Source organism: Bufo gargarizans, chromosome 2 (assembly GCF_014858855.1).
Source record: "Bufo gargarizans isolate SCDJY-AF-19 chromosome 2, ASM1485885v1, whole genome shotgun sequence".
Classification (NCBI taxonomy): Eukaryota; Metazoa; Chordata; class Amphibia; order Anura; family Bufonidae; genus Bufo; species Bufo gargarizans.
In genome coordinates this window covers 255012712-255038072 of record NC_058081.1, presented here as the reverse complement: position 1 = coordinate 255038072, position 25361 = coordinate 255012712, and the positions used below count along the sequence as shown (strand labels likewise).

The following is a 25361-nucleotide window of genomic DNA, read 5'->3' as shown; positions in this document are numbered from 1 at the left end:
CAGTTTCACCTGTAGTTTATATCTATTTACTGTAATAAACATGTCTATAAATGTAAAAGTTCATTCTCTTTTTCCTTCTGGAATTGATACTGATCATAGTTATGTCTCTTTTCTTAGGTTTCAAGACGTTTTTGTCGCACCGTTATTATGAAGGAACTGTCTCCTTTCAACCAGCACAGTGGGCTCTGGGATCTCCAAGGGACAAAATCTGCTGCACATCTGGGCAAGTTGCTTCAATAATTTTTCTAATGTCCTGACACGTGATGAGAGCAGTTTGTTGTACTGAAGGGGTTGTATGTTTTTTTTGTATTTTATTAAAGGGGTTGTACACTAATATTTAAACCCTTAAAGAGAACCGGTCACCTCTCCTGACATGTCCAAGTAAGGCTACTTTCACACTAGCGTTCGTCGGTCCGCTCGTGAGCTCCGTTTGAAGGGGCTCACGAGCGGACCTGAACGCTTCCGTCCAGCCCTGATGCAGTCTGAATGGATGCGGATCCGCTCAGACTGCATCAGTCTGGCAGCGTTCAGCCTCCGCTCCGCTCGCCTCCGCACGGACAGGCGGACAGCTGAACGCTGCTTGCAGCGTTCGGGTGTCCGCCTGGCCGTGCGGAGGCGTGCGCATCCGTCCAGACTTACTATGTAAGTCAATGGGGACGGATCCGTTTGAAGATGCCACAATATGGCTCAATCTTCAAGCGGATCCGTCCCCCATTGACTTTACATTGAAAGTCTGGACGGATCCGTCCCAGGCTATTTTCACACTTAGCTTTTAAATGCCAAAATAATGCAGACGGATCCATTCTGAACGGAGCCTCCGTCTGCATTATTATGATCGGATCCGTTCAGAACGGATCCGATCGAACGCTAGTGTGAAAGTAGCCTAAATCATTGTATTCCCTCTGAAATATTAATTCTTGAGCATCTTTTATTGGAACTCTTCATTGTGCAGTTCTTCAGTCCTTCTTTAAATTTATGACTACATTCAAAGCTGGGAATCACTTGTGGAAGTGTCTTACACTGTCCAATCAGGGTCCTCTGTGTAGGTAACATCTAGTTGTCAATTGTTAATACAGTTATAGAAGGAATGCGAGGGAAATGGCACAATGCAGATGTGTAAGAAAAGATGCTCCAACATGTTAATGTTATGGCGAATACAAATATTTACTTATCCTCCTGTGTCCAGAGAAGTGACAGCCCCCTTAAAGAGTGGATGTCACCTAAACATGCTTCGGCATATTACAGGCACAAGTCCTTTCTCCTTTTATAGTCACGAGGAGAACGCCATCCGTTGTCCCTTCGCCATTTTCAGCAGTGATTCCCGGCCGGCTGCTGTGTATAGGTTTAGTATTTCTGTGCATTCTTCTTTAAAATAAATAATTCTAGTCTTTCCTAACCTGAGGTTTTGATATTCCAGGTGCTACATTTGCAGGCAAAGTAGCAAGCATCTGGAGGAGCAACAGAGAGAGAGGAGCGGTGGGTTACAAAACAACGGTAAGGCCATGTTAATGGAACTGTAATTGCCACCTCAGTGTGTCCAAGAGTATTTTAACACTTTTGTAATTGGTTTTCTTTCAGTCCTTGGTAAGATTAGGTATATTTTAAACAAGTGAAACTGAAATAAAATGCTTAGTATGGTACTGGATGGAAAGAAATCGCTAGCATGGCAAGCTTCTAACAAAATGAACTAGTACACCGTTGCCATTCTGGCTACCGCAGCTTACACTTTTTTCTAATAAGTTGGGTAACAAAAAGATGAGAGATTTTGGCTGTCTGTTAATCACAGAAAATATGATTATTTGTTGAAATAGTAATTCCTTGTATGGTAGTTCACCCCCCCCCGCCCATCTCAGTATAGATTATAATGGAATGCATTGTATGGCCTATATGTAAAACCAGATACAGAAGCATATTTTTGTACCTCATTGGGGGGAGGGGGCGCTGGGCACCAGGTATTGTGCCGAAACCTTTTACCTTAACAGCATTTAGATATGTTTTACATCAGTCACATGGCATCGTAACCTGTAACTTGGAGGTGACTTATTGATGTGTATAGAAGAGTGTTGTGGGCATGCCTTGTCACCTGTCCAGTGGTCATTATGCAGCAAAAGGGCAGAGATAATCTGTGATCATCAACTGTTTTCTGAATGGTGGATCCTGTGTTAGGCTACTTTCTTATTAGCGTTTTTTTGCGGATCCGTCATGGGTCTGCAAAAACGCTTCCGTTACAATAATACAACCACATGCATCCGTCATGAATGTATCCCGTTGTGTTATCTCTTCTATAGCCATGATGGTTCAGTCTTGAAAACCATTAAAAGTCAATGGGGAACGGATCCGTTTTCTATTGTGTGAGAGAAAACTGATCCATCCTATCTCAGACAAAAAAACTCTGCTTGCAGCGTTATTCTGTCCGCGATGGGGACGCAAGCAAACGGTGCACTCAGTTTCATTCAGTTTTGTCCCCATTGACAATGAATGGGGACAAAATGGAAGCGTTTTCCCCCGTTATTGAGATCCTATAACGTATCTCAATAGCGGAATTGAAAAAGCTAGTGTGAAAGTAGCCTTATCTGCATATAAGTTATTATCAATCATTGAGATAACTGCTGAAAATTGGTCTCAGAACAGGAAGGGTCTGTCTATTCTGAGGCCTAGTGGCCAGAGTGAAAATGGGTAGGTTTCAGAATTGTTTTAAAGAAAGATGGTGATATTGAAAATTAAAAAATAAACAATTAACTTTGTTTATCAAATTTATATAAACAGCAGGTTTTTTTGTTGACACCTACCCTTTAAATGCAACCTGTCACCTGTACCAGCAGCATAGTGTAATGACAGAGCTCTTTGGAGTCATTCCTTTTAGAACACTGACATGCCAAACCTGGCAGCACGCACCACTGCTGTGAAGGAGATGAGTCTGATGAGACTTGATGGCCTCGACCTGCCCTGCTTCATGACCATGACTGGTAGGTTTCTTTCCTATTCGTAACAGGAAAATAACTGCCAGTCATGGTCATGTATACCTTACAAGTCATATATGTCCCAAGACACAGTAGAATAACACTTCTAAACATCACTAATAAATAAAATTCTAAGTGCCATGCTCCTGTAGTAGCATCCATGTAATATCAAGGTGCACTCTAACATAATCTCAAGAAATTTCACCAGTGTTGGTCAAAAAGACTGGTGCAGGCATCATGACAACCACCATCAAGGCTCTGAGGCTTGTTTGCTGATGTGCCCTTGTAATATGGTGGGAGTTAAATGCACGGAGACTAAGGCATCATTAGAAGACATTAGTGTGCCGCCATACATACATAATTCCTCTGGGTAGCCATCTTATATGCTTCTGGCCTATGTAAAAAAACTGTGAACTCTCATCTTCCTGAAGCCTGGGTCACCTATGATATAGATGGACACTTTTATTACCACTACTCTGTGAGGCCAGCTATAAAAGGTCATAAAGGCTATACCAGGCCCAGCTCATCCTGTCCTTTAAGATAAGATCAGCTCGCTGTCAAGCCTGGCTGGGGCGTGACGCCATTAATTTCCAGGTCTGGTTTGAGGAGAGCTAATAGCCCTTAATTAGCTCTGGGCATAAAACCAGTCCACTTTCATATTTCATTTATGAATCAACTTATGCCCTTTCTGACACCAGATCCAGGCTCTACAGAGTATTGTGGTTAATTGGGTATCAAATATGACTAGAGGATGTGATTCTGTAGCTGACCTATGGGTGGTAGAAGAACTACAGGTCCCAGCATTACCGTGTGTGGTCTCATTCTGTATGTAAACAAATAAGGATCGCAAATATGTATTCTGTATAAAAATATGCCGATGTATCAGGGAGATACGAGCTTAAGTATAATCCTCATTGTAGGAACTAAACTTTGATGGGGGTCATAAAACACTTGGAGGCCAATCCCTAGGTTTCACAGTCACTCTGCTGCCATTGGCTGACAGGAGTAAGTCTCCTGCCCATGGGAGAGTTCATAAAAATCTGTGCACAAGGACAGAGGAGACCCATGGAACATCACCAGACACTTAATTGGACATTGACGGCATATCCCTGTATCAGAAGAACTTTGAGGGTCTCCCCTGATACATACTGAAAAGGGGTTTGCAAGGATTCAAAAAGGACATATGAACGACCATCTGAAACCCTCCAGAGAAACTAAGTATTCTTTCATATTTTTCCCTTTCATTTGAATGGTCGTGATTATTTATATTGTTATTATTATTCTGTAGATTTATAGTCATTTTCATTAGACTTGTATGCACTGCTTTTTACCGCTTATTAAAGATTATAAAATCTAAATAGCCAAGTCTTCCATATTCTAAGCTGCTGAACAACGTACCTTGCCTTTGAAGAGACGTTACCAGGTAGTTAGTTAATTTGCATTCAGGAATTGTAGCTGGGGGTGATTGACTGCGGTTGGTCAGTAAGTGATATCCGGTTCATCCACTGATCTGTGTGATAGTGAATGACCCGGATGGTCGGCTCGTGGACCGGGAACCCACGTGGTGGCAGTTACCGAAGTGTAGTGGGGGGGTGTTAGCCGGATGGTAATACCCCGGTCACGTGAGGTCTCTGTGTGTGCGCAGACTCCGTCACAGACCACTACGTCACAGCTGTGGGATCCGGAGCGATCGGATCCATAGTTCGTGACAATTAGGTTATCAATTGATGGAAGATTGTATGGTATCTTGAAGGTTATATTTCTGGAAGGAACTGCTTTCACTTGCTTGACTCTTCTGTCGATGTTTCACTTCTGCTCTATGCTATTAGAATGAGGTAGAATCACAAGTACTCTAGGTGGTCAGTCCTGTCGTTTTGATAATGTACATGGGTAGAATAAGTAATGCCTAAGATTTTAAACAGTGTTAAATTTAAATTATTCTATGTTTCCAGTGATAAAAGTCAGCATTAGCTAGAGTAAGTCAACTGAGCATCATTGCATTCATCTGAATACTGCTCTAAAATATCTATTGATTTGAGTGGTGATTTGGATCTAAACAGTGTCCTCCTAAAAAGGCTGAACAGGTATCGTGAGATTAAGAAATTATGGCATGCTCCACCACATGTATTATGGAGGTATTATTTCCTAACATTGAGAATATAGTGCTGCATGATAGGCCTCCAAAAATATAGATACCTCAGGGACTTGGGCGTTCCAATGGAGGTAAAATGGAGTATTGGAAGTGGCACCAGATTAATAAGTTATTACTCAGTTACTTTTGGTAAAATATGTCAAGGGGTCAGACAACCAATTTCCTTTTTTTGCTCACCCATTGACTTCAATGGGTCCATGGTCCACATTTTGCAACCAAGTACAGGACACTGTCTGTCTTTTTGCGGAACGGACATAAAGATGTGTAAAGCACACAGATCCTTTCCACATCCATATGTCTGTTCTGCAAAACAGAGATGTACTCATAATACGAACCCGTTGAAGTCAATGAGTCCGCAATACTGCACCCATATTTTGTGAATCTGCGATTTGTGAAACGCAAAATGGTCATGTGCATGAGGCCTAAAAAAAATTTAAAAAAAAGAGTCCTGCAAGCCATGTCACTAGCCAATTATCTTGCATTAGGAGGGGCATAATCAAATGGATATCCTTGGGATCACATCATTGTGTTATAATATCCCGCTTCATCTGAAAGGCTCACACATGTGGGCAGCACAGTGGCTCAGTGGTTAGCCCTGGTGCCTTGCATCTCTGGGGTCTTGGGTTTGAATCTGACTAAGGACAACATCAGCATGGAGTTTGTATGTTCTCCCTGTTTGCATACGTTTCCCCTGGGTGCTCTGATTTCCTTCCACACTCCAAAGACATACTGATAGGGAACAGATTGTGAGCCCCACTGGGGACAGCCCGACAGCCCTATCATACTGATGGGGGAACTTAGATTGTGAGCCCCACTGGGGATAGCCCTTTCATACTGATAGGGAACTTAAATTGTGAGCCCCACTGGGGACAGCCCGGCAGCCCTATCCTACTGATGGGGCTCACAATCTAAGTTCCCTATTGGGGACAGCTTGATGCTAATGTTTGTAGAGCGCTGCGGAATATGTCAGCCCTATATAAGTGCATAACATAACTAGAATAATACTGTACTAGGTCATTTAAAGTTATGCTGTTTCAAGGCTCAGCTGAATGAAATTAATTTCTAATTTTACAATATTGTCAACGTGACGTAAACACCAAATTCTTGCACAGGAAGACAAGTTTTATAAGCTGCTGTTATTGGTGACGGCAGGACTGTTAGCCCTTTGTATAACAGATGGACAGTCAATGGCTTGTATTATCTGAAATCTCATATTGCCGCACAGGTGGAAGTCACATAATTAGCTCATCTGGACGCCGGGACCAAATATTGCTTTTCAGCCTGTTTGTTCACCTCTGTGATGTCATGTTATCTGCCATTGCTGTATGTTGTAAGCATTCATTTGGAAATGCTGGGCTGATTATTAACCCCATCTACTGCTGCTGCTGACAAGGTTAATATGAACAAAGACTTATAGGGTTATCATATTTGGCGCATTTGTTCGGATGATTTATCCAGATGTCTTAGGAAGCAAAAAACAATTATGGGATTGGCAGATAGTCTTGTTGCTCAGTGTTTGGCATGAGTGGCACTGTGGCTTCTTGCCCACAGGAACCGGCAGAATCAGCATATAGGAGAGCGTTCTATATGCCTTGTGTTTCCTGTGGATTGTGTGACATCTCGGATGCCCTGTCATATTAATCTGGAAATGATTTATACAGGTGCTGTGAGCGTAGTTAGTCTGTGTGTCCTACACCACTGATTTCCTAAGATTGTGAATAAATTACTGGTCGGGCGCTTTACCTTGTACGGTATAGTGTGAACTGCACAATTAAGCCACAAGAATAAAATACATTTACCTTTGTGCATTTCCAGTTCTTGTCTTCTCTCAACAGTGCTTTTAACTGGCTGAGGACCCTAGGATACGGTTAATTTTTTATCTTGATTCAAAATTCTGTGCTGATTTTTTTGCTTATTATTTCCTTGCAATTGTCAGACCTTGGTTTCTCTGATACACATCTCCAAATCCACTGCTTAGAATAGGTTTAATCATGACAGTCTGGCTGCCTGCTGCTGCAACTAGAGGCAGCACAGGAGCGCTACTCCCCAATGTGTTTAACACCTTTAAATTATGCAAAATAACAATAAAAATACCTTACCACCCGCCTGCCGCTCCAGTGCCAGCGCTTCCCTGGGCTCCCACCATTTTCTGTTGTCCAGAACTGATAATGGTTTTATATTATTTTAAATATGTATTATATTAATAGGTTTATTAATGGGGCATAATCTATATTTACCGTCCTTTCCATTCTTTGATCAGTAGAGGTTTCACTTTCATCCACTTTCTTCCAACACTTAAAAAGGTATACCAAGACTTTAATACTGATGACCTATCCTCAGGATGGGTAATTAGTATCTGATCGATGGGGGTCCAACACCCAGGACCCATGCTGATCAGCTGTTTGAGAAGGCACCAGCGCTCCTGTGAGGGCTGCGGCCTTCTCTGTGCTCACCAAGCACAGTGCCGTATATAGTATGGGGCTGTGCTACGCCTAGGCCATGTGACCGATGAAAATGTCGTTATAGGCCTAGGGAAATCTTAGAGGAGGATGTGGCGAAACTGCTAGTGCTGATGCCTTCTCAAACAGCTGATCGGCAGGGGTCCTGGGTGTCAGACCCTCACCAATCAGATGGTGATGATGTATTCCGAGGATAGGTCATCAATATTAAAATCTTTGAAAATCTCTTTAATCTTGACATAGTTTCTCAAGATATAGATTTCCTACTTGTCCAAATTATTAACTTGAAATATTTTATGCATTAGTGGGTTTATTTCTTTCTGATATCCACTACCACCCTTAATAACCAAATGAGATGACAAAAATGAAACCCCATTCTGATTATTATTATTTTTTTATTAACAACCCATTTTAAGGGGTAATCCACCTTCACGGAGCATTTTGGCCAGAGCCTTCCATGTCACTGGACCTGTGGAGAGAACCTTACTTACCTGCTCCCCGCTGCAGGGTTCCTTCTCTTTCATTCCCCTGCTGCCGCTCTGATCCTGTTAGTCAACAACCGCTATGAAGGTGTTTATCTCTGCAGCCAACGACTGGCCACAGCAGTAACTTGTTCCTCCCATGCATCACTTCAATAGGTTATGTGACGCACAGGAGATATGCCACCACTACAGCCCGTCATTCGGTGAGTCATTGCGACACACGTGACGCCCTTCAAACCGGGTGCTGACAAGCGGTAAGGGACCAAAGTTGCTGGTAGGGAGCAAGTAAGCACGCTTCCCTACGCATGTCCAGCGGCGGTCCAACGACCTTTATCAGACGTTATGCTGTTAGCACAGAATAAAAAAAAATACATACTTTTTAAGATATGTAGCTGTTTATTTTTTACTCATCTGGTTGTGTCAGGCATTAAGAGGCTATGGTCTTGTCTGCTCTTAGCATTTGATGAGCTTAGCCGCTGTGTGACCCTATAGGTCTGACAATTCCTCACCATTTTCAGAGGGCGTGGCAGTTGCAGAGGACTGCTTTTTTATGAGTAATAACAAGGCCCTCATTTCTCCTAGAGGCTCATTTGCATATATTAAAACATAATGTTTCTCAGCAATGCGCGTACATATGAACATGGGACCAACACAGATGCATTCAGCTGCCAAGTCCACTATGTAACAAGTCAGCCAGTTGTATAGGTACACATGCCTCCTAATTACTTTACACAGTTTAGGGTCATCTGTAACAATTGATATTTTACTGTGCAAGCCTTCTGCAAGATCATGAATAAATATATTGAAGAGAATAGGGCCCAATACTGACCCCCTGAGGTACCCCACTAGTGACAGTGACCCAATCTGAGTGTGTACCTCTAATAACCACCCTCTGTTTTCTATTACTGAGCCAGTTACTTACCCACTTACATACGTTTTCTCCCAGTCTGAGCATTCTCATTTTATATACTAACCTTTTATGTGGTACAGTGTCAAATGCTTTGGAGAAGTCAAGATATAGGACATCCATTGACTCGCCCTGGTCAAGTCTAGAAATTACCTCCTCATTTCATGGGACGTTTACTTTGACACTACATTTCATCTGACATTTCATTTTCCTTAGGGTACTTTCACACTAGCGTTTTTCTTTTCCGGTCACTGAGTTCCATCACAGGGGCTCAATACCGGAAAAGAACTGATCAGTTTTATCCCCATGCCTTCTGAATGGAGAGAAATCCGTCCAGGATGCATCAGGTTGTCTTCAGTTCAGGACCGGAACGGCGTCTTGGACAGAGGAAATGCTGCGGTATTCTCTCCGTCCAAAATTCCGGATCAGTTGCCGGATTGCAAATGTATTGGTGCAAGATCCGGCATTAAAAATGGCGGATCTGTCCTCTCCGACTGGTAAAAACGGATCCGTTTGTCCATATGACAAGCAGAGAGACTGATCCGTTCTTGTAATGCATTTGGGAGATGGATCCGCGTCCGGATCAGTCTACAAATGCTGTCCGTTTGCATGCAGATTGCCTGATCCGGCAGGAACTGCTTGCCGGATCACTCTGCCGCAAGTGTGAAAGTAGCCTTAGTGAATACAGAGGAGAGAAAATATTTAAGAACTTCACTCTCTCCTCATCACTCTCTTAACTCCTTCCTCATCACTTTTTAATGGGTCACACTTTCAGGTTTAACCTTTTTACTATTAATATAGTTGAACATTTTAAGGTTCGTTTTACTCTCTTTGGCAATGAGTCTCTTGGTCTTCAGCTTGGCTGTCTTTATCTGTCTTTTACATAATTTTTTTCTTTAAAGTTTTTAAAAGAGGACCTGTCACCGCTCTTGACATGTCTGTTTTAATAGCTTCATGCATTCCCCATGTAATAACAATTCTGGAGTATCTATTTTTATGACTCTATGTTGTATTATTTCTACTAGAAGTTATGAATGAATTGCCAGCAGTCTGCAGTAAGGGTACAGAGGGGTGTTACCAGTTGGGGGGTGTACCTGCACAGTCTGAAAATGGCAGCACTGATGGGATAGAGGGAGACTGTGCAGGTACACCCTCAAACCTGTTACCTCCCCTCTGTACCCTTACTGCAGACTGCTAGCAATTCATTCATAACTTCTTATGGAAATAATAAAGGAACTGCACAACATAGAGCCATACGAATAGAAGCTCCAGAATTGTTGTTACATGGGGAATGCATAAAGCTATTCTAACAGGCATGTCAGGAGTGTTGAAAGGTCCTTTTTAAGTGCTGCTTTGCTATGATCCTGCTTTAGTAATTTAAATGCTTTCTTTTTGTCATGTGCACCCTTTACATTTCTGTTACAAGTCCTGCTCTTGGCTGAGAAGTGGGTTACGGTCTAGGCAATGGTCTGTGAGCTATGGTAAATGCTAGATCAGTGGCAGCTATACAAATTTCTCTTTCACAGAACCATGGACTATAATTAGCGTCATGGATATGTGAACACAGACAAAATAGAGCATGCATACGTGTTAAAAAAAAAAACTGATGTGTGAGTACACACATTAAAATGAATGGAGACGAGGGCTGTCCGTCGAGGACACGGAAGTGTGAATGAGGCTTTACTAAGACCCCCCAATCGGACCTCAAATCAGACCCTCATGTTACGAAGACCCCCAATCAGACTTCAGATCAGACCCACTTGTTAATAATAGTAGAAAGTTAAGTCAACTTGCCTCTCCTGCTCTGGAGAGTGTACTGTCCTTGGACGTGTGAATGAGGCTTTACTAAAACCTTCCAATCAAATCTTAAATCAGACCCCCATGTTACTAAGACCCCAATCAGACCTCAGGTCAGATCCAGTTGTTAATAAGACCCGGAAGTTGCATCAGCTTACCTCTCCTGCTCTGGACACTGCCGCCACACCTGAGATCCAGCGCTCTTCCTGCCGGACTGTGCTGTGACCCAATGTCTCGCAGCATGCGGAGCTTGCAGGAGAAGACTGGGAAGCGGTAAATACAGAGCCCACACAAGGAGCGCTGCATTCACCGCTAATACTTTACTTCACTGGTAATACTAATGAGCGCTTGTGTAATGGAAGCATTCGTTAGTATTCGCCCCATAAGACGCACTGCCATTTTCCCCCCGTTTTAGGGGAGTACATAAAGTGCATCTTATAGGATAAAATATATGGTATTTTATTATTTTACCTGTAACTTTCTGTCCATGAATTGTGTGTTTATAGAAGCCAAGCTGAGAGTAGGATTTATACCGTTGTTACTTTCCAGTCATTTGCAGCAATGTAGAGTCTGTAAACACATGCTGAACAATGACAAGTTTCCAGTGACCTCCAGGTAGACATGAATGTACTACCTCTGACTGGACATGGATCTGTACTCTTTTCAGCCCACCAAATCAGCTGTGAACAGGATTCAATCAGCTGTGAATGTCATTCTTTTGCCTGACTGCCTATTCTTTTCCTTGTCATTATCTTTTTGTTTTAGGTAAGCAGAAAACATCCAGAAACCTATTTTTTTTTTTTTTTTTTTTTTTTTTTTTTTTTACTGTAGTGATTACTTTGAGTCTGTGCTTCAATAAGGGAGTTAATTAGCTCATAGGCAGTGGAGATATCATTGCGATGTGTGGTGGTTCTGAAATAGATTTACAGCAACACCTCACAATTCAGAGACTATATCCAAAAATAAGCCTTATTGCATTGGGACCTATGTATTTTGCCTTCTAAATGGAGGAATAAAGGAAAGGCATACTAGAGGATGGGTTAAAGGGGTTCTGCGGACATTTTACCTAATGCGTAGTAGTTACCTGTGGAAGGAGTCTTTTACATAGTACTTAACCATCACTGGCACAGCTGATGACATTGTCTCCATCGCACTGCTGTGAGATCTTCTGCCAGCGTACCGTCTCCCCCTCAGCGCCATCAGCTGCACACACCCCCACCCTAAGCTCCATCATCTGCACCCCACGTCCTGACGATGTGTCAGGAGGACAGTGCAGCGCGGGCGGGTGACCACGGAGTGGTGAGTAATAGCAAGCGCTTCGCTAACGCTCCGTGGTCACATGACACAAACGAGTAAATTTTGTAATACTGGCGTTTTTTGTGCTGGCCGTGGATGCGCCGAAGTTACGCAGAGACGGCATCCTCTACGTAACATAGACACATCCACTGCCTGTCTAAATCTATGCCAGTTCCCTTAATTAGATTTAGATCATTGTCTACCGCAAAAACAGGCGTAGAAAATGATAAATGATATGGGGTGGTCGGCCCCATCCACACAATGCCACCTTTTTTAGACCTGGCATGAGCGGGGAAAAGTCGCATATTCAGCCTCAAATTCTCTTTGCGACCGAATCTGCAACAGATATACGCCAAAAATTGTCCTACATCTGATAATAATTGTCACACACATTTTTAAGAACATGTTAATGTCATGTCAGCAATTCTGCCTTGGGAATTGATACTGTGTGTTCTTGGTAATCGACTTTTTTCTCTTTGTCACAAAGTTAAAGCAACCATCTGGTCCAGGTCCCATTAACTGCCGGATGAACAGAACACCTCATTGGTGACCTCATTTTCATATTTTTAGTTGCAGATCCCTTCATTCTCAGGCTCCTTTTTTGCTAATCAGGATGGCTGCACCGCTTCTCAGACTATGCTCAGTGTGTATCGGATAGCCTGAGAAGCAGGGCTACCATCTTGGATGGCAGAAGGAGTCTGGGAATTGGCTGATCTGTAGCTAAAAAGATGAAAAGTAGGTCACCATGTAAGTGTTCTGTTCATTCTCCAGTTAATGATTTCTTTTTCTTGACTTTGAGGCATGAATTTATTTTGTTTTCTGTTCATAAATAAAAAAAACTTTTCTCTTTTTAGAACAAGAAGATTGGACAACAATCAAAGGAAAATTCATGGCGATTAACGCGGCCAGCATGAGTTGTGCTTGTCCGCGCAGTCCGAGAGGCCTGTCACCAGCAGCTCACTTGGCAGATGGAACAGCTGATCTTATTTTAGTTCGCAAATGCTCCAGATTAAATTTTCTTCGGCACCTTATCAGACATACAACCAGCAATAGTGATCAGGTATTAATTAAAAAGTGGAAGGAAAAGAAAGTAGCAGATGGTACTCAATGTTGCTATAACCCTTATGTTGTCAGCATACAGAATAGAGACAGTCATATAAAGGAGTTTTCTGTTCTTTAATTATGTGCAAGTGGTTTACATGCAGTAAAATTGGTCACTCACTAATGCAGTGTGTGGCTAAGATTCCTTTGTAAGCCACTCTTGCATACAGTGATGATTATGCTCCTGGAGTACATCTCTTGCTTTTGTGACTTGCTGTTCACTGAGCACATGGTTATCTCCCATCTTTTACTCCCTTTAGTACCAGGCATTACACACTGCATGACTCTCGTATTCACTGCATCTTAGTCCCCACCCTCCCTGTCTCTAGAGGGACTGTGTTTCACATGCTGGGCAGCAATTAAAATTAACTTGTCATCCACTTTATGCTGACCTCACTGAGTACAGCATAAAGTAGTGACAGAAATGCTGATTTCAGCAGTGTGTCACTTATGAGCTAATAGTAAGTGGTTGCTGAGAACCAGCATCATAATCTTGCAGCCCAGGCCTTGAAAAGAGTCAAATCTACCTGAGAAGAGTCCTGGTTATACATAATCTCCTGCTCTCCCCGCCCTCCTGCTGATGATTTGCAGTTCTCTCCTAGAGAGAAAGGGAGAAAAGTAGGTAGAAGACTGTCAGTCAGCAGCAGGTGGGCAGGGAGAGCAGAAATTCATGAATAACCAGGACTCTTCTCAGGTGGCCGGGACTTTTTTCCAGGCCCAGTCTGCAATGATTGGGATGTTGGTTCTTGGCAACCACTTACCTTGAAATGAAAAACTGCTGAAATCAACTCACCTGTCTCTACTTTATGTTGCCTTTAGTATGGGCAGCATAAAGTTGATGACAGGTTCCCTTTAATGCAGAATCAGTGAGTTAAAGAATAGCATAGTAGATGGAAATTAGTTACATTTTTATGGTATATGCAAGCAGGTGCTGTAAATATAGGCAGTGTCTGAGAGGAATCATGGGAACTGTAGTCCCTCATACTGGTAATCCTACAAACAGCAATCCCTAGCAGCATCAAAACATAGGCGCTACACAGAACTGGGCATGATAATAAAAAAATACATACATCTCACTTGTGGTGGCATAATCTAGGGGCATCCAGACCCACCTACTTTTGTATTTTTAAAAAGTCCGGAAAATCCCTTTCATTTATCACATAGCCTACTAGCAGTGTAGATATGGATCTACACTATTCAGTGGTAACTTGTGAACTGCTTTTACAGAAATTCTATTTACGTATATTATATACGATATATATGAAGCAGGCCAATGTTTCATGGAGCGAAGGGTGCTAAAATGGATGTGTAATAAAGTTCCCGTAAAGGGTCTGAGCAGTGGCGTAATATTGATTACCTATCCTCAGGATAGGTCATCAATATCAGATTGAGGTGGGGTTCTGACTCCTGCCCCCCGGCAACCAGCTGTTTGAAGGGCTTATGACATTCATGTGAGTGCTGCTTCCTTTTCAAACACTTTTCATACTGTCGTGTGGACATTCATATACAGTATATAGCCATATAGGACAACATTCCTGCTAATTCGCTGGAAGCTTGGTTGCACTAGAAATATGCTCCTACACTGCACTTTAAGGAATATTGGAGGTAATCCTACAACGTAAAGTGGTTTTCCAAGATTCTGATATTGATGACCGATCCTTAGCTGATCGACAGGGGTCCTGCTGATCTGATATTGGTGACCTATCCTGAGGATCTTGGAAAATCCCTTTAATTTAAAGGAATAAGACAGTTCCCAAGCCTGTACAGGCCCCATATTTGTTGGTACTGTATGTATGTGAATGTGACTAGAAGAATTCAGATGGGGTTTCCTCCTTAGGATGGATTTACTTTCACCTTATAAGACTACAGTGGGGCATTGCCAGTACACAAATTATTTAAGAGGACAGACCATTCCTTATATAAACCTGTATACGTATATTAATATGTAAATGACACAAATACCTTAGTTGTAGTAATTGTTTTGGCTTCTTGACTCTGTAGCTACTCGTAACTTATTTTTAAATTTTTTTTTTCTAGTTTGATTTTCCCTTTGTTGATGTTTATCGAATTAAGAGTTTTCACTTTACACCAAAACATTTTGAAGAGGAAGATGCAGAAAGCACTGATTTGGGGATCATTGGCAAAAAGAACTTTGCTCAGATTTGCACAGACCACCCCTCGTGTGGGTGCAACCAACTGAACAGTTTGTGGAATTGCGATGGAGAAACTCTGGAGCAAACTGCCATTGAAATGAGGTAAATTTTACAGATCAAAATCTTCCATTTGGCTTTGGAAGGATTTAAATCTAAACCAACTGAATGGGTTATGTGGTTTGCATTTTAATGCTCTGATGTATTTTCCCACATAAACATGGACACAATGTAAGGGTACTTTCACACTAGCCTTAAAGTTTTCCAGTATTGAGTTCCGAGGGGCTCAATACCGGAAAAAAACGCTTCCGTTTTATACGAATGCATTCTGAATGGAAAGCATTCCGTTAAGTATGCATCAGGATGTCTTCAGTTCAGTCCCTCTTACAGAGGTATTTTCTCCGGCCAAAATTCCGGAACAGTTGCCGGAATGCCGGATCTGGCATTAATTTCCATTGAAATGTATTAATTCCGGATCCGGTACCAAGTGTTCTGGAAAACCGGATCCGGTTTCCCGGTCTGCACATGCGCAGACCTTTTAAATCTGTGAAAAATTTGCATACAGATTTACGGATCCGGCAGGCAGTTCCGGCAATGGAACTGCCTGCCGGAATCCTCTAGCGCAAGTGTGAAAGTACCCTAAAATGTACAGCCGCCTATTAAACATTACCCGGCCTCGATTCTTTAAAGAGGACCTGTCACCACTCCTGACATGCCTGTTTTTTAATAGCGTCATGCATTCCCCATGTAATAACAATTCTGGAGTATCTATTTTTATGACTCTGTTGTCCTTTATTATTTCTACTAGAAGTTATGAATGAATTGCTAGCGGTCTGCAGTAAGAGTACAGAGGGGTAGTAACTAGCTGGGGTCAGTCTTTTGAATGCCCCAAGTCTTGCCCCAGCTATGTTCCTATTAAATCTCCCATAGACATAGACTACAATGGTAATTCATTGCAGTCTATGAGAGAATTGATCTGATAATCGCATGATAAAGTCCTTGAGGACTTAAAAAAGTAAAAATATATATATATATATAAATACAAAATACAGTATTTTCCGCCCTAGAAGATGGCAGTGCGTCTTATGGGGCAAATGCTGCCATTTAACACTGATACATCGCCGACCGCGCTGCTGCACAGTGCAGTTGAGGATGTATCAGCAGGGAGGGAGGAGGGGCTGGGGGCCAGCAACTGATATTGGAATGGCAGCGGGGCACTGCAATATTCTATTATACCGGGCCCCGCTCACTGTAGTTTTCATATCTAATGTGTAGGCATGGGCGCTTTGTTAAACTATAGCAATTCTTTGCAGCAGTAGAGAAATCCACATAGTACTCACTTGAAATTCCTGTAGCAGGCAGGCCGGGCGGCAGGGTAACGTCACGCGCCTGCTTCATTCATAAAGTGGGAGGAGCAGGCGTGTGACGTAGTGAGTGATGTTACGCTGCCGCCCGGCCTGCCTGCTACGGGAATTTCAAGTGAGTACTACAGTGAATTTCTCTACTGCTGCAAAGAATTGCTATAGTTTAACAAAGCGCCCATGCCTACACATTAGATATAAATACTACAGTGAGCTGGGCCCAGTGTAATAGAATACAGTGATTGTACCTGACCCCGCTGCCATTCTAATATCATTTGCCGGCCCCCAGCCCCTGTATTTGGGGTCATTTACTATTTACACAGGGACACTGTTATGGGGGGGATCTGTGGATGACACATTATAGCATAAGATTCCCCCCCCCCAATATCAGTGCCATCCACAGATCCCCATAAGTGTCATCCACAGATCCCCCATAATAGTGTCTTCCACAGACCACCATTAGTTCAAAAGCACACCTTTTGGGTCAAAATATTTTTTTCCCTTATTTTTCTCCTCAAAAACCTAGGTGCGTCTTATGGGCAGGTGCGTCTTAATCTCATACGTGAAAGCCGTAACTGAGAAAAAATAATCCAAATGGATGATTGGCCTTTTTCGTCTTGTCACCTACAAAACGGGAATAAAAAGTCATACACACTCCAAAATGATATCATTAAAAACTACAGATCACCCCGCAAAAAAATGAGCCCTCACACAGCTTCATAGATTTAACTACTAAGGTTATAGGATCAGAATATGGCAATTAACAACGAAAATAATTTTTAAGTTTTTTCCCCCCAAAGTTTATTAAGTATTAAAACACAAGAAAAACTATATACATGTGGTATTGCTATAATTGTACTGACCTGTGGATTGAGGGTAACAGGTCAGTTTTACCACAAAGTAGGGTTGTCACGATACCACAATTTGGATTCGATTTCGATACCATAAAAAAGTATTGCGATACTTTAAACCATTCGATACCACGTAAAAAAAAAAAAACAGCTTTTTATGGAAAGTCCGGCTCATAATAGATCAGTCCTATCTTATTTATTTATTTTTGGGGGAGGGGGGGGGGAGACAAGGTGACAAAAAAAATGGCGAATCATGTGTTTTTTGTTTTTTTTTCTGTTACGGCGTTTACCACATAGGAGATTTTTTTAATGGTTCACGCTTTTTCGGGCGTGGCGATATGTAATATGTTTTTATTGTTTATATATTTTATATGTAAAATTAAGAAAGGGGTCGATTTTAAACTTTTTAGTATTTTTTTTTTTTTTTTAACTTACTATTAGCCCCCTTAGGTGCTAGAACCCTTGTCCTATTCACTATGATGGAGCACACAGCAGCAGGGAGCTTACCATGGTTGCCAAGGTAACTGATCGGAGCCCCGCCATTTCACTGCTGGGGCTCCGATCGGAAGCTGCCACTGCCACCAGTGAAGAGGGGAGGAGGGGACACACTTGAATTAATGTGTTAATTATGTTCATTTGTGACACAGCTGCCCCTCCCCTCCTCCTCGGCTTTATTTACACATTGGTGGCAGCAGCAGCCGCGTCACAGTGGGGAGGGAGGGACTCCCTCCTTCTCCACTGTGTTGCTAAGGAGAACATGGTACGCGAAGAGAGCGGCGTGTGCTATGTTATCTAACTGATACTAGGCTGCGCAGCCTAGTATCGTAAAATAGCAAATCCCGGTATCGTATTGATTGGGTATTGATACTTCGATACCCGGTGCAACTCTACCGCAAAGGGAACACCGTAAAAGCAAAATCTATTAAACTATGGCAAAAATACAGCTCCACAGCTCCACAAAAAACAAGCCCTCATACGGCTATCTGATCACAAAGGAGTTAAAGAAGCATTCTGGGAAAAACGTATGTCATGCCTAGTCAATCGCCTTGGAACACTATGGATATTCCTTGTTTACTGTCCCTGCGTGCCCTTCACTACGTATAACTCAGTGTATATGTTGTGTGAATCTAGAGCCCACATGTATCTAGAGCGCTCCAATTACTCTGCTAAATTTATTTCGGGTTGGTAGCTCAGGGGCATGTACTCCTATCCTTGTAACTTTAACAGCTTCTGACAAGATACAGCTGGTGGCAGTTGAAGGATAGAACTGAGCATGTGTGTCCACCTCTGCGAGGTAAACAGGGAAATAAGGAATAGAACAAACAGCAGGTGCTGCTGTACAGATGAATTTTATTGAAAAACTCTATATAATATAATTTTGCTTAACAGAATTATAAAAGTAGGTTTCTTTATATTATTATTTTTTTTTTTATAATTTGGCCCTCAATGATGTGGCCTGTTTGGGCTCTAATGACAATTTCATGCATTTCAGAAGCCATAACTTTTATTTTTTTCATTGAGGTGAATTGTGTTTCTGCCACTGATTATGTATGCAGTATGTCATTTTTTTTAATACTAAATGATAACGTTCTATTCCGTTTTTTTACATGCAGATTTACTTTTTGTTATGTTTTTTAAAATACCATTAAGGAATTACTATTGACATCTTTATTTTGTATGTTAATATATTATGATCTATGTCCTTCCTAGGCTGACTGCACGAGTCTTCCAGTAGCTGATCACATCACTGCTTTCCCCATCAAAGGGAGGAGTGGTCCCCTTTAATCATGTTGTACTCTTGTGATCAAAGTTCTATCTGCCTTTAGCAGGAGCTTAACTGAATGCTGCTCTAAGAACAGGAAAAATGTTAATGCAGCTTGTTCTCAAAGCAGGAACGCCCTCAGCATCAAAAGATGCACAACCCACCATCAAAAGGTCAATTGGGTTAAAGAATGGTTCCACTTTTAAAGGAGTTTTCCAAATTATTATTATTATTATATTTTTTTTTACTGATGACCCATCTGATTTGCAAGGGTCCGACTCCTGTGAGCGCAGCAACCTTTTCTGTGCTTTTACTAGGCCGAATGACGGCACGTTCATGCTCAGCCCCATCTAAGCACAGCCACTATACAATGTACGGTGCTGTGCTGCCTTCTCAAAACAGCTTATTAGTGGGGGTCCCGGATGTCAGACCCCAAATGATCAGATACTGATGACCTGTCCAGATCAGTAGAAAATAAAAATCTTGGAAAACCCATTTAATCTTGGGTTTATAGTTTATATATAGCTATTTTGCAAGCACTTTTCATTACACATCTTGTGCTGTTGGATCATCTTCTCTTTTCACATCCAAAGCAGCATTACAAATGTAGGATAAAATGGATGTCACCAGTATACAAATGATGTAGCTAGTGAAATGGAATATTCTGTGTTGAGCCTTGTTGAAAGAGCGCAAACTAAACGTATATCAGTTTGATTATCTTATGTATGACCAATTGTTTTCTGTGTTGTAAGAAAATTAAAATATGTGCATACCTTATACTTTTTTTTCCTCTCTTTTTTTTTTCTCCAGGGTTCACTGTCAGTTGATTCAATTATTTGCACGCGGCATTGAGGAATCTCCAAAAGAAGAAGATAAAAACCCAAGCAGGGTTTAGATGGATGTTTGGTGCATTTGCCAGCTGTTATGTGGTGGTTTTGATTATTTATTTTACATTTAGATATCACCTACTTTGAAAGAATATTGTGGAACGTAATTTAATGTATTGTAAGGTTAAAGTCGATATAATTTATAGTGATTTATTAACTAATTCTCATTTTGTGGCATAGTTACAGCACTCATTGTGTAGCCTTAATATTTGCTCCTAGTATACTTTGAGGTGTTTCTAAAATGGTTGCTTTTTCTTCTAGATTTTGCAAATTTACATATATTTATGCATAGGCAGTTTTGATGATGGCTATAGAAAAAAATCTGAATAGTAGACATAATTTACTATGATCTACTTAGAATTTGTTGTCGTGCAATATTTTCATAAATTGATTTTGCAGCAAGTGCTTTGACTATTAGTCCATTATGACTAGAGCCAGAAAATGATAATTTTCATCCATACTGTTATGGACCTTTATTATAGTTTCTAAACAGATTGCCATGCTTTGACAAGTTGAGTAGTTGTAGCTAGCCTTTTTGTGTTTTTAAACTTTCCCAGCATTTGTCTGATCTAGTATGGAGATGTAGAAGAGGCTGTAGAAGATATTGAGAGGCTGTGCACATAAATCTGATAAAAGCATAGGCAGCGAGCCTCTTGCTGTTTACTTTCTATAAAAAGCTCTTAATGTCTTTTGGTTAAGCTGTTTGTGGATTTTATTTTTATTTTTTTCATTTTTAAGTACCAACAAATTGTTGTGTACTGCTTCAAGTTCACCAGCAAACTGAAGTGCTTTCCTTAACTACTTTCCTCTAAAATATAGTTTAGTTATCATTAAGAGTTTTATAACTTGTTTACCAGAGCTTTGAATGAAGTGGTCCAATATTTCAGTTTGGTAGAATTATCAAAAACACGTGAAGATAAAAGCAATAACCGTTTCAGATGAGAAAAGTCCGAACATTTGACATATTACTGTTGTAAGACATTCTAAGATGTGTGACATTTTTGATTCTAAAGATATTGTAGGATTTCTCAACATATTAATAAAAATTCTGCTAGTCCTATTAATGTGCTTGCTAACCTTTTGAAACAATCACAATGCCTTACCCTTGACTTGATAGCTCCACAAGTAGGTCCAATGATGTGACTGGAAAAGGAATCTTCAGTAACATGAAAATTTTTGGATATAGCTGGTACCATGCATCATTTCTTCTGTTTCTTATATCTGCACTAGGATGGAAATGACTGATTCATAGAAACAATTAGTTTGAAAAAAGTATAATAGAAAACAGTCACTAGAAATGGGCCTTCCTTTTTCTATGGTTTTGTTTTTCTAAAATCGCTTCCAACAAACAAGATAACAATTTACAATATCAAGGTTTACAATATCCGCACATATACTCTTGAATGCAGCCATGTACAAAAACTATTTTCCTTGAATAGGTCAAATTCCAATTATTTGTGATCCAATATGAAGGCCACAAATACAATATGAGTTTGGTCCTGGAGACCAATAACAAGATTTTTTTTACACTGTGTTGACCATAGTGTGTGTTAGTCCGCAATGATTTCCCTGTCATGCAGAGTGCATCAGATAAGGTACTATTTTAGAGAGTGAAGCAGCAAAGAATGAGCGTTCATGAGTTACAGTAAATTGCAATGTATTTCTTATTAGATTACATTAAACACAACATTTATCCATGATGGTTGACATTGACACAATAGATATATAGAGAGATATATATATACACACACACACACCGTTTTTTTTCAGACTATAAGACGCAGCGGTCTATAAAATGCATCTAGGATTCGTAGGAGGATAATGAGAAAATAATCTTTTCTTTCAGAACTCAGATCAGACCCTCATCAGACCCCAAACTCAATCCTCGTCAGATCCCCCCCATCCTCCCATCAGAAATCCTCTAGCCTCCATCAGACCCCCTATGCCTCTGTCAGCTTCAGATCCGACCCCCCCCCCCCAGCATCCAGAAGCCTCAGATCAGACCCCCGATCAAACTCTGATTAGACCACTCCAGCTTCCGTTACCTCAGATAGCACCCTAGCCCCATCAGACATCAGATCAGACATTTCAAAAAATTTATTAAATTTACCTTGTTTGCTCCGAACAGTGCAGCATATCCAGGAATCACCACTCCATTGGTCCTTCCGGGTCCCGCTCTAAACTTTTACCTGATGGCCTACATACGTGCACTATGTCCTGCCCCTGTGCGCAGTCAGGACACCCCAGCAGGACTTGAAGAAGACCAAGCAAGGCGAGTACAGTCAGTACAGTGCAACCCTCACCTCCCTGTGCCTCCCACATGCTACCAACTGCTTCCTTAGTAAAAGTGGTCATTAGCATTCAAATTTTAAGCCTCACTGCTACTTTTACCCCATTTTTTTGTGGAAAAAAGTGCATCTTATAGACTGAAACATATGGTGTGTGTGTATATATAGCTATAAAAAGGTGTTTAATTCTGTCTTAATACTTTGTATTGTCAATATCTCCACAGTACATCCACATGCTGTAATGTAAGAACGTATTCGGTGATGTGTAATGCATGTTCCTTGTCATTTCAGTTTTAATGTGCAACTCGGCAATGCAAAACCAATGAACATTCCTGCTATTTTTGAATCATAAAAATAAATATTTTAGTATGCAAAAAAGTCTTTGGTCTTACACTTTGGTTTATTAATGGTCATGTTAAGCATAATACATTATGGAGGGAATTGATCACGCTCTGCATTCCACAATTCTGGCTTCAAAAAGTCGCATAATACAGCTTTTACTACTTTTTGAGGTCACTTGTTCACAAATTGTGACTATTTACATTTTTGCTCGACTTCAGTTTTGGAAAGTGAGTGTGGATAACTGTTAATGACCTCACAAAGTAGTAAAAGCCGTATTATGCGACTTTTTGAAGCCATAATTGTGGAGTGCAGAGCGTGATCAAGGGTTCCGTTCCAGGAAACATGGTTCATGTGTCGGCCGCATCTCTCAGACTGACCGAGGCTCCCTCTCTAATATGGTTGAATCGTAGTGATTTATGACACATCAGTTCCAATCTTATTGTGGGTCTATTGTACTGTACTGAAAAGATGAGTACAGTACAATAGACCCACAATCAGACATGAACGGACTATATCATAAAACACTATGAGGCAGACAAGTTTTCTGGCTGCCAACAGGAAGAAAGGGGCATTTCTTGAAGGTAGAAAATGACGTGGCGAGGGGGCGGAACCATTTGCTGGGGCTGTGGGAGGTTATTTCAGGATCGGGAGGCATTCTTGGGCTTCAAATTAAGGCGTGTTGGGCAATGCAGGGGCGCGTCACTGGGCTCCAGAGAGGAAAAAAAAAACGCCCCTCTGGGCACCTTGGAGCTTCATTAGCATATCAGAAAAAGAGATTATTTTGTTTTGTCATGTTGATAAAAAAAAAAGTAAGAAGACCACTAAAATGAGATACTTTATTGAACATGGCAATGTTGAAAGCTTAAAATGCTAAAATCAGGTGACAGATTCCCTTTAATTACTCTACTGTAAGAATAAAGGCCAATGCATGCAGTGCGTCACGTTACCGCAAAACGAACACGTTAAGTGACCATGAAGAAGCATGCTTTTCATATGCTTCACTCTGGCACGCAACGCAAAGTTAAGGAGCAGCAATACTTATACTTTCCATTGTGTTGTGTTCCGCTGTTACAGGGCACGCAACGCCCATGGTTAACCTAGCCTCCCACTGATAACTGATTAAGTAAATATGTTTTTTGCAGGACTAGACACTTGTATAAGTGAAGGGAATGGATAGTCAATAGTTCAAGACTGAAGCTGTAAACCATTTGAAAAAACTGCTGTCATTCAGCTAAGGCTATAAAAACTTGTAAACTCAGATTGTTAGCTTAAACTTTACACATGACTATGGGATTCTACTAGGGAAATCATGTTTTAAAATAAATGCCCCTTCCTGCATTCTCCCACTGCCCTATCTTCAGCAGAAGATCAGTACACAAAGGAGAAGGCAGCAGCTTCTGCCCAACTACCTCTCTGCTATAAGAGCTTAGAAGAACTTGGTGAAACAGCTGTATGTTGCCTTTCTTTCCTTCAAGGAATGTATAAAATACATTTGCATATTAAATACAGAGGAGTCTGAGTCAGGGAGTCTGAGTCGGAAGTACCAAAAACTGAGTAGTCGGAGCATTTACCTACCGACTCCACAGCCCTGCTTGCTTGGGTATGGTACCATAAGGTTTTCACACCTGAAATCCTCTCCATCTGTCAGGTTGAATGGGGAACTTCAGCCAGACATTTTCAGGTCTCTTCAGAGATATTTGATTGGGTTGAAGTCAGCGCTCTGGCTGGGCCACTCAGACATTCACAGAGTTGTCCCTAAGCCACTCCTGTGTTTTAGCTGTGTTCTTAGGGAAGAAAGAAAACCTTCAGCACAGTCTGAGGTTCAAAGCACAATGGATCAAGTTTTTGTTAAGAATATCTCTGTATTTTTTATCAATTTTTTGCATACCGCTTTCCCTCAACCCTGACCAGTCTCCCTATCCCAGCTGCAGAAAAATACTTCCACAATATGATGCTGCCACTGCCATGATTCACTGTAGAGATGGTATTGGGCAGTGTCTGATTTCCTCCAAACATGATGTTTAGAATTGAGGCCAAAAAGTTCAGTCTTGGTTTTATCAGACCAGAGAGTCTTGTTTCTCAGAGTCTGAGAGTCCTTTAGATGCTCTTGGTTGTTCCAAACTTAATCTATTTAAGAATTATGGAGGCCACTGTGTTCTTGGGAACTTTAAGGGAAGCAGACATGTTGTATCCTTCACCAGATCTGTGCCTCCACATAATCATGTCTTTGAACTGTAAAGTCAGTTCTCCTGGCTTGGTTTTTGCTCTGCTATGCATTAATGCCTTGTCTTATTAATGTGGATTGAGTGCAGATTCATGGCGGAAAAACTTGATATTTTTATTTATTTTTTATTATTATTTTCAGCACAAGGCCGCAACATTGCAAAATATGAAAAATAAATAAAATAAAGGACCTGAATACTTTACAAATGCACTGTTCATTGGCATCACCTGGATATGTGTGAAAAGATGCATCCCTGATAAGCTGCCGTTGCCAGAGCTAAAAATAAATGGGTCTATGATTAAAGCCGCTTGTCTGTTGCAATGCGTTAGATGACAGCAGGGA

General features: G+C 41.2%; 1 protein-coding gene across 1 annotated transcript in view; it reads left to right on the top strand.

Moving 5' to 3' along the window:
- CERK (ceramide kinase) overlaps positions 1 to 22831 on the top strand; it is a 115361-nt gene extending 92530 nt beyond the window's left edge. Inside the window, exons 10-14 of the mRNA XM_044280235.1 lie at positions 118 to 223; positions 1418 to 1494; positions 12908 to 13113; positions 15192 to 15409; positions 20089 to 22831. Coding sequence (XP_044136170.1) covers positions 118 to 223; positions 1418 to 1494; positions 12908 to 13113; positions 15192 to 15409; positions 20089 to 20173 — 692 coding nt within the window. The 3' untranslated portion in view covers positions 20174 to 22831. The remainder of the gene's footprint in view (positions 1 to 117; positions 224 to 1417; positions 1495 to 12907; positions 13114 to 15191; positions 15410 to 20088) is intronic.
- The last annotated feature ends 2530 nt before the right edge of the window (positions 22832 to 25361 follow it).